Source organism: Gymnogyps californianus, unplaced genomic scaffold (genome assembly GCF_018139145.2).
Source record: "Gymnogyps californianus isolate 813 unplaced genomic scaffold, ASM1813914v2 HiC_scaffold_38, whole genome shotgun sequence".
Lineage (NCBI taxonomy): Eukaryota > Metazoa > Chordata > Aves > Accipitriformes > Cathartidae > Gymnogyps > Gymnogyps californianus.
Window position 1 is genome coordinate 324,692 of NW_026114268.1, and position 9,931 is coordinate 334,622.

The window sequence follows — 9,931 nt, forward strand, 5'->3', positions numbered from 1 at the left end:
CCCTTTGGCTAGTTCAGGTCAGCTGCTCCGGCTATGCTCCCTCCCAGCTTCTTGCACACCTGCTTGCTGGCAGAGCATGGGAAACTGAAAAGTCCTTGGCTTAAGATAAGCGCTACTTAGCAACAACTAAAACCTCAGCGTGTTATCAACATTATTCTCACACTAAATCCAAAACACAGCACTGTACCAGCTACTAAGAAGAAAATTAACTCTGTCCCAGCCGAAACCAGGACACATCCCCACATTGCCTAACCTATTGCAGGGCAGCTGCTCAACTTAATGGCCAAATACAGGCCTGTGGTGCTCCCTCAGATGCCAAAGCTGCCCAGCACAACTGGAGCGTACAGCTGGCTGGGCAGTGCAGGACCGACAGGACAGCTATCACCATTCAGAGCTGCTACATAACAGACAGCCCAGGGCATCAAGAGCAGATTTGGCATGTGTGAGTGAGAGACTGAATGCCACCACTGCAGTGAGACAAGGTCTGTCCTATGTCTATCCAGTAGATGCAGGCAGTGTATGAACACGAGGCACACCACAGCAGGGTCTCCACTCATGTGCCAACCCTTTCAAATGCTGCTGATTCTTCTTACCCCCCCACCCTTTATTCACCGCCTTGGTGATACAATCACGGAATAGGTGAATGATTTTCACAGTGTGCCCGGCTAACAGGATGTCCACAGCAAAGGACATTTTCAACAGCAACTTGTCCTTCTGAAGGAGATCAGCTTCACCTCTACCACAGGCCCTCTGGGCTGCAGAGACACTGCAGACAGCAAAGTCCTCTCCTGCCAGGACTGCACAGTCCAAACCTGTTTCTTTCTGGCATTGGGGAGCACAGGGTTTGACACTGTGTGGGCACCTCGTTTCATCCTTGCATTGCCATCTGCCATCCACTCCAGCATGTCTCTGCTCTGAAGGAAACTCTTTGCTTGCACAGGATCTTGGGTGCAAGACCTGTGATAAGTCTGAGGTTGGCGCTGGTGGCACCAAGCTGAGGGGCTGCAGCCCAAAGGTGCACCAATGGCCTCAGCATGGAGCACAGAGAGGAGGAGCTGGAGCCCCGTGTGCTGTCACAGAGCTGTGAATTTGATGTAATGCCTGCTGAGGTGTGGTGGGACAGGTGAGAAACCTTGAGGTGCTGTGATGGAGGGATACAGGCTCTTGAGAAAAGACAGGTGGGGAAGATCAGGAGGGGGATGCCCTCAGTGTGAGGGAGCTGCCTGCACGTGTGGAAGTCCTCCATGGGACAGGCAGCAGATTGGGTGAGCTCTTGTGGGCGAGGGTCACAGGAGAGACCAGTTAGGGAGACATCCTGGTAGGGAATAAAGACCTGGAGTCAGGTGAGGAAGAGGACAAAGTCTTATGTGAGCAATTTGAGGAAGTCCAGTTCCATGACCCCACATCACCCTTGGGGCCTTTAATTGCCCTGACCTCATGGGAAGGGGAAACTGCAGGGTGCAACCAGTGCCAGAGGTGCCCACCAGGATGTGGTACTTGCAAACAGGGAGAAGTGGATCGGGGATGTGAAATCCAGTGTCAGCCTGACCTGAGCTACACTGTGGGCATACTGGTGTCCAGCCACAGCCATGGGCACAGCCAGGCCTGGCCATGGACCTTGCTGACTCTGACTCACAGACTCACTTCCCAGCTTGATCCTTTATGGGTGCACGATGGCACAACACCCTGTGCCTCCAAGTGCCAGACTCCAGCCGATACACAAAGGCCCAGCACAGCCATGTCACTGCAGTGCTTGTACAGCTGGGCCCTGGAGGCGCTCCCCATGCCAGGGCCAAAGGTGGGCAGCTGGAGGGGAGTCCCTTGAATGCTTTCAAACAATCAAGTTTTGTAGCAAAATTAACTTGAATGATACCTCTGAAATTCAGCTGTTTGCAGACTGAAAAAGCAGTAATGACCTCCTTTCTCCTTCTTCTTCCTTTCATCCCATCACCTGGTCAGTTTTCAGAGGAGAGCAAATTAAAGGTGGTGATGCTTCTGGGTGCCAATGCCTGAAAGCAGGGAGGTGAGGCAACAGGTGCAAAAGGATCAAAAAGTTTTGCTAGTTCAAAGCTGTTCTCTTCAGATCCTCTCTCTGAAGCCTTCAATCTGCAGCAGAGAACCTCTCTTTCAGCAATTGAGATTCCACAAGTTTGAGGCTTTCCTTTCATTCTCTTGATGCACAAAACCACTGCATGGCTCAGGAGCTGTGCCAGGGCATGGAAAGGAGAAGCATGCCTCTCTGCACCTGCTGTGGGTTAACCCCAGTGGGCAGCTCAGCCCCACTGCCATGCTCTAATCCCAGTAGACAGCTACGCACCACACAGCTGCTCGCTCATTCCCCATGGCAGGATGGGGGAGAGAATTGCAAGGGTGAAAGTGAGAAAACTTGTGGGTTGAGGTAAAGACGGTTTAATAGGTAAAGCAAAAGCTGTGTGTGTAAGCAAAGCAAAATGAGGAATTCAATCACTACTTTCCATCGGCAGGCAGGTGTTTAGCCACTTCCAGGAAAGCAGGGCTTCATCGTCTGTAATGGTTACTTGGGAAGGCAAACGGTGTAACCTTGAAAATACCCTCTCCCTCCACTTTCTTCTTCTTTCTTGTTTTTATTGCTGAGCATGACGTCATATGGTACAGGATATCCCTTGGGTCAGTTGGGGTCAGCTGTGCCGGCTGTGTCCCCTCCCAACTTCTTGCACACCCCAGCCTACTCGCTGGTGGGGCAGAGTGAGAAACAGAAAAGGCTTTACGCTGTGTAAGCACAGTTCAGCAATCGCTAAAACATCGTTGTGTTATCAAGGCTGTTTTCATCACAAATCCAACACATACGGGCTGCTATGATTAAATTAACTCTATCCCAACCCACACCAGTACAGGAGCAAAAGGGAGGTGTTCCCAATAGCTGTCTTCAGGGAGCTGGTCAAATGCCTTGTCTCTGATCCTGTAACAGGGGCTTAGATGCCTGGCTCCTGATTAGAGTCTTTTTGCGAATACCATCACTTATGGAGCAACCTGGTCTGACCTCAGAGCTGGCCTTGCTTTGAGCTGCACAATGGACTAGAGATCTCTTGAGCTGCTTTCCCCTCTGATTTTTCCCATGAGCCTATGATAGAGATACCCCCACCTTCAGCTGAATCCCTTCTTCTAGGGCATACTGCAAGACAGAGGCTGCTGGAAGTGTGGGTGGGAAAGGGACTGCTGGGGGTCTCCTGCCTGACCTCCTGCCCAAAGGGTAACTACCACCAACCCCGTGGTCAGGTTGGTGGCACTTTTTGGAGCTGAGACCTGAAAACCTCCCAGGATGGGGATCACAGAGACACTCTGGGGTTCCTGCTGCAGTGCAGCACCACACTCCTAGTTATTTTTACTTTTCCTGTTGCCCAGGGTGAAGCTCCCAAGAGGCAGTTTGGGGCTCTTGCCTGTGCCATAGCATTTCTCACGGCAGAAGAGATGGGTTTTGCCATCATCTCTCCAGGTAGGTGTAGGATGCTCTTGGGTTTTCCTCAGCATCCCCTTCAGCAGGCTAAAGAGGCTCAGTTCCCTCACCACCTCCACACAGCTCATGTTAATTAGGCCCCTAACACCATCATTGTTTCCCTTGTCTGGGTCCTCTCCAGCTTCTGCCCGTTCCTCCAGAACTGGGAGACCACTGGCTTGCATGGCATCCATTGTCATGCCCAGGCCCTTCTGCTCAGGGCCACTCCTCACCCAGGCCCTTCTGCTCAGGACCGCTCCTCACCCAGTCAGGTCGCAGCCCACACTGCTGCCCAGGGTTATTCTGTCCCTGGTGCAGAGCTTGTCCCTTCTCCTTGTCGATCTTTGGCAGGGGTTTTGGGGTTTTTTTGCCAAATCCCCAAGTGTGTCCAGGTCCCTCTGGACTGGAGCTCTGTTGTGCCAGCAGTTTGGGCATGTTTGCAGATGCCTCATCCTCATTTGTGTTTCTACCAGGATAACAGCGTGAGGAATTGCAGGACACCACAGGTAAAGAAAAAGCAGTACTTTTTTACAGGAATTGCTCCCCAAGGTAGAAAGCATCACAAACCCCACATCAGAAACAACAAAGGAGGGCACAAAACCAGCAGAGGGTGGCCAATGGGGAAGGGTTAACAGGGTAGGCTGTTCTTTTTGGAGAGTAGGAGGATGGTAAAAAAGATGAACTTGAGAGGAGGGAAAGAGGGAACCAGGACATGACAGGTGAAGCAAAGGATGGGATTAGGGCTGCCTGAGGGTACCCGTGAAGCAGCCTTGTACCAGATGGGAATGACTTCCACAGTCAGGGAGACCCTGAGTGCATTCCTTAACATTGCCAACATGAAGGAGAAGGAAAAACAGCATTGTTCAGGCTGGAAGAGAACTTGGGTGGTGTCCCTCCTGCCTGTCTATATCCTTTGGGATGGCAGCCCTGCCCGTCAGTGTATCAGCTCCTCCCCTCGGTTTGGTGTCATCTGCAAACTCTATCAGAAGCCATTCTTTCATCTCCTCCAGATCAGTAAACCCTTGTGAAAGGGGGCAGGTTGCAGGACAGACTCCTGCAGGACTCTGCAGTGAGAGGCCTTCAGGCAGAGTATCACCCATTCCCCACGTCCCTCGGAGCCCGAACATGCAATCAGTTCCTAATCCATCTACTTATCCACCCAGACAGACCATAATACCATAACATGGATAAAAGAATATAGTGGGGCATAGTGTTAAAAACCGTGCTTAAATCCAGGTAAACGACATCCACTGCTCTCTCCTCACCCAGAAATGCAATCCTTTCATCTCAGAAAGCAGTGCGGATGGTCAGGCATGCTCTACCGGAGTAAATCCAGACACCTTCTCTTTCAGAAACCCAGAAATGGGATCCAAGAGGACACACTCCTCAACCAAAAAGAGGGTGAACAGCCTTTAGTTCCCCGGCTCACCCTTGGGGCCTTTTTGAAAGATGCATGCAATGTTTGCTTTTTGCAAGTCCTCAGGGAGTTGCCCTGATGACCTGTCCAAAGTGACACCGAGCAGTGTCGCTGTGACTTTCTGCTTGCTCTCTCAGCACCCTTGGACGGAGTCCCTCTGGTCCCATGGACTGGTAAGGGTTGAGTTTGCTCAAGCGACCCCTGACTTGACCCCCACCCACTGCTGGTTGATCTCCATGGGCTCTGCCTCAAGGCACAAAGGCCTGGGAGACCTTGCTGAGGAAGACTGAGCCAAAAGCAACACATTCTCTCTCAGACCTCTTTACACCTGCTCTTGCTAAACTCTGCAGTGGCCCCACATAGTCATTCTTTCCTCTTTAACTGTATGTTCAGTAGCAACAGCTCATCTTGGTGCCACTGAATTCCCTTAGGAGAGCCAACTGCAAGGACCACTGCTGGTGCTGCATGGTCAATCCATATGGACCACTGCTGTACTTGCAGGAGGTTGTCCTTAGAGACCAGCTGTAGTGAGCTCTGCTGCCTATCAGTACTCCTGCTCATGAGATCCCTCCTGAAGGTCCCCAGGACAGGCCAAATCTGCCCCTCTGAGGTCCCAAGAGCCCATATATGCGATGGCTTTTCTTCATAGCAGAGACGTGCTTGGAGTGTACGGTAGATGGCAATGGAAACAGTGATATGGGATGTAGATGTAGATGATGAGGTGGATGACGTGAGGTGCCCACAGAGTGAGCAAGGCCTGCTCTCACCAGTGCCGGAGATAAGCAGGGCTGGGCTGCGCAGCCCTGACAGGAGACCAGGAGACATTAGAGTCAGTGCAGATGTAGGAAGTACAGCTGATGGAGAGAAAGAGAGAGAGACTTTGCCCTCCCTATGGCACATGCCTCAATTTGGTCAGGTGAATACCTCTGTGGGCTGCCCTGAACCTACCGATCACGGACAGGATTCTTTGGACTAAATGTCAGCATCTGCTGTCATTTCAGTTGGCTAAAGGAATACCCCAATGGCCTCCAAGATCATGCCCCCAGACACCACCCTGTCCCTCACAAGTGCTCCATTACAGCTTGCAGTCACCTGCACGTGCCTTGGACCATCTGTGGCACCTCAAATGGCACCGGGTGTTTCCCCCGGAGCGACCCCCTCCTGGCCTCCATCTCCATTAACTAGCATGGCAGCTTAGACAAAGAGCCCACACCAATTTTGTCCACGCTGAGCTGAGGCAAGAGGAATCCCAGCTCCTGTGGGTCTGTGGGGGGCACGGGGGAAGCTGAATCCCCCTCCAGCTTCAGGGTTACTGATGAGAGCCCAGATGCCTGCACTGACTCAGCTGAATCCCTGCCCCACACAGGTGAAAATGATCCCCTGCCTGTCACTGCCGCCCTGTCCTGCCTGACAATGGGACAGAAATAGAAGTTTTCCGAGGGAAACTCTGGCAGAGCCATTCCCACTGCAGGAATCGGTCCGTTCAGTGTTCAGAGAGGGACTTGTCAGTGATTACTTCAGAGTGCTTCAAATCGTTTTCCCCATGCAGGACCCTGCTGCCTTTCAGGAGCTGTCAGCTCTGGAGACCCAGGGACATCTCCAGGGAGTGGGAGGGTGCAGAGAAAGTGCTGCCTTGGGCTGGTCCTCTGCTGCTGAGCTGGGCCGGGCTCCTGGGGCTGAGGGAGCTCATGGCAAGTGGGCAGCGCTGCAGAGAGACAGCTCTGCCCAGGAGCAGCTCTTCTGCAGAGCACAGCAGGGTGGAGAGCACTGCCTGCAGGCACCGAGGGGAGACGAGCAAGGCAGAGAGAGGTTAAAGACAGCCAAGAGTGGGAAACTGCGTAGACTTCACTGGAGAAGCAGTCTTTGCAGCCCTTAACACAGTAAGTCTTGGGCTGCAGGGCCCATCCTGGAGGGATCTCCTAGAACTGGCACATCCCATGGCTGGCATGGAGGAGAAGGATGTGCTGCAGATCAGGGCTTTCCTGCTGCACCATCAGAGGGACAGAACATAACAGCTGCCTTCTCCCAGGGACGGCTGCAGGATTGTGAAGCCATTTTGGAGCCAGGGGTGCCCAGGGCTGTCCTTCTGAGCAGGGTCCCTGCACCCCAGGGGGCTGTGTGGTGGGGCAGGGACTCTGTCGCCTGCCAGGGTCAGCTCCCAGCCTGCCCGAGGAGCTCCCCACAGCTCTGCAGGGAGAAGCTGTGGGTGGAAGGAGTGACCATTGGCAAGGCAGGTCAGAATCCTCCTGCTGTCAGCACGGTGCTGTGCAAGTCAGGGCTGCTCACAGCTCCAGATCACCCCCAGGACATTTGCAGAGGGTCCTTTTGAGGAACAGCATCGAGGCAGCATTTACCTGAAAGGGAAGGAGTCTGTGCTTTGAGTTTTCTCCTCGTGGTTGGCTGGGTGGGCAGTGGGAGATGGGAATTTCTTCCTCCTTTGTGGAGAAGGCATGGAGACCCCAGTTCTCGTTAGTACTTGTCTGAGCTGCTCCTTAGCTGCTGCAGACACAGAGATGCCCCTGGGCAGTGCCCGGCTGCCAGGAGGGGTCTGCAGGGCAGAGCTGAGCACACAGCGGGTGGGATGGGGTCTGTGAGCGCTTACATGGAAGAGACATGGGGACAGAGCAACAGCTCCCAGCAGGGACAGCTCCCGGCAGCAGAGACAGAGACTTGGGCAGGGAGTGAGCAGGAGCTGCTCCCAGAAACACCATGGGAGGGGCGAGTCAGGCACCTCCCTGCCATCCCCTGCACTGCAGATGCCTTCTCTGGAGCAAACCCCCTGGTCTCCTCTCCCACCCAGCAGACCCTATTCCCGCAAGCCCATGGGATCCAGGCCATGAGTCACATCCTCAGCAGCTGGACCTCCAGTCTAGGAGAAGTGCATGTGTCCTACAATTGATACATAACAAACCAGACCAAAGCAACTGCCCTACAGTGTCACTGTGTGTGAGGTGGAGAGCACAGCAGGGTAAGGAGAAGGCTTCACAGCATGCCCTTCTGCCTTTCTCTTCCTCCTCCATTTTTTTGGAGCATCGCAGTTTTCTTCCCTGTTTCCCCACCTTTCCGTGGTGCTCTTGCTCTCTGGGGTTTGGGTGAGAGTGTGGGTCAGCTTCTGTTCTGACACCAACTCTGAGGGTCCCGCCCTGGAGGTGTCTTCATGGGAACTAGGTGCCCAAGCTGTGAGGCACCATGTCATTCAGTTGGTAGGGTTGAGAAATTACCTGAAACATTCCTCATTCAGCTCCGGGAGGGGGATTGCTATGAGAAATGGTGTGGGGTTTCCCTCTAACAAATCTCCCCTTCTTGTCATTGTGTTTTCCTTCTTGGACAGGTCCCCATGCCCAAAGGGAACAAATGTCCAACAGCAGCTCCATCACCCAGTTCCTCCTCCTGGCATTCACAGACATGCGGGAGCTGCAGCTCTTGCACTTCTGGCTCTTCCTGGGCATCTACCTGGCTGCCCTCTTAGGCAACGGCCTCATCATCAGCACCGTAGCCTGTGACCACCGCCTCCACACCCCCATGTACTTCTTCCTCCTCAACCTCTCCCTCCTTGACCTGGGCTCCATTTCTACTACTGTCCCCAAATCCATGGCCAACTCCCTCTGGGACACCAGAGCCATTTCCTATGCAGGATGTGCTGCCCAAGTCTTTCTGTTTGTCTTTTTCATTTCAGCAGAGTTTTATTTGCTCACCGTCATGGCCTATGACCGCTACGTTGCCATCTGCAAACCCCTGCACTACGGGACCCTCCTGGGCAGCACAAGTTGTCTCATCATGGCAGCAGCTGCCTGGGGCAGTGGGTTTCTCAATGCTGTGCTGCACACTGCCAGTACATTTTCACTACCACTCTGCCAGGGCAATGCCCTGGGCCAGTTCTTCTGTGAAATCCCCCACATCCTCAAGCTCTCCTGCTCAGATGCCTACCTCAGGGAAATTGGGGCCCTTGTGGTTAGTGTCTGTTTAGCTTTTGGGTGTTTTGTTTTCATCGTGCTGTCCTATGTGCAGATCTTCAGGGCCGTGCTGAGGATCCCCTCTGAGCAGGGACGGCACAAAGCCTTTTCCACGTGCCTCCCTCACCTGGCCGTGGTCTCCCTGTTTCTGAGCACTGCCGTCTTTGCCTACCTGAAGCCCCCCTCCATCTCCTCCCCATCCCTGGACCTGGTGGTGGCTGTTTTGTATTCGGTGGTGCCTCCTGCAGGGAACCCCCTCATCTACAGCATGAGGAACCAGGAGCTCAAAGACGCACTGAAGAAACTTCTTCAATCAGTAGTCTTTCAGCAGCTGTAAGCAGCCCATGTCTCTTCAAAAGTGATTTTGAATTCATGTCGGGAACCTCCTGTGCTTTGGGCATTCGATCTGTCATAATCCTGCTTGCCCAGGAGTGTCTACATCCACTCCGTTTCTCCAGAGGCATGAAGCCAGCCACTCTGACCCACAGGCCTTCGTGCGTGTGTCTGGCACGACGGTACATCTGGCCTCCTGTGTCACATCTCTGTAATAAAAGGGGATTTCCTCAGTGCCAGTGCCTGGAGGTTGGGTTCTTCTTCCAAAGCGGAGGTCAGGAACAGGCTGAAGAAATCACCCCCGTGAGGCCGTGCTGCTGTGCTGGGGTTCTCCATGGGCTGAGGGGAGGAGGGCATGGGGCGATGTGTTAGGGAATGGGACTGGAGGGAGCTTTCACTGGTGGCCTCGCTAATCGGCCACTTCCAGCACTGGCCGCTCACCCCAGGTTTATGGGTGGGTTTTGCTGCACGGCCCTTTCCCTCCTCCTGCTGGGCTCAGTGCCTGCACCGGGGGAATGGCCAGCCCTGCTCGACCTCTCTCCTTGTCCAGACCCTGGCAGACCCGGAGCAGGGATGTCTGTGAAATCCCACATGGGATGCAGATAGGGCTGCGTAGGTTCCAGGGCCTGGGGAGGCTGTCTCAAGTAGGAGGAACAGAAGCGGGACAGGGCACAAAGGGCTGTCATGGGATCATGCAGGAGAAACTGTTCCTCACACCAAATACACCCTTTCCCATGCCGTGCCTGCACAGTGGGG

The 9,931-nt window shown here is 53.8% G+C and overlaps 1 protein-coding gene across 1 annotated transcript; it reads left to right on the forward strand.

Annotated features, from left to right (window-relative positions):
• The first annotated feature begins 8,228 nt into the window (after positions 1 to 8,228).
• On the forward strand, positions 8,229 to 9,256 carry LOC127028663 (olfactory receptor 14C36-like). The gene has a single exon (XM_050914375.1). It carries the CDS (start codon positions 8,244 to 8,246, stop codon positions 9,177 to 9,179), a length of 936 nt encoding a protein of 311 aa, XP_050770332.1. The 5' UTR covers positions 8,229 to 8,243; the 3' UTR covers positions 9,180 to 9,256.
• Positions 9,257 to 9,931: the final 675 nt, after the last annotated feature.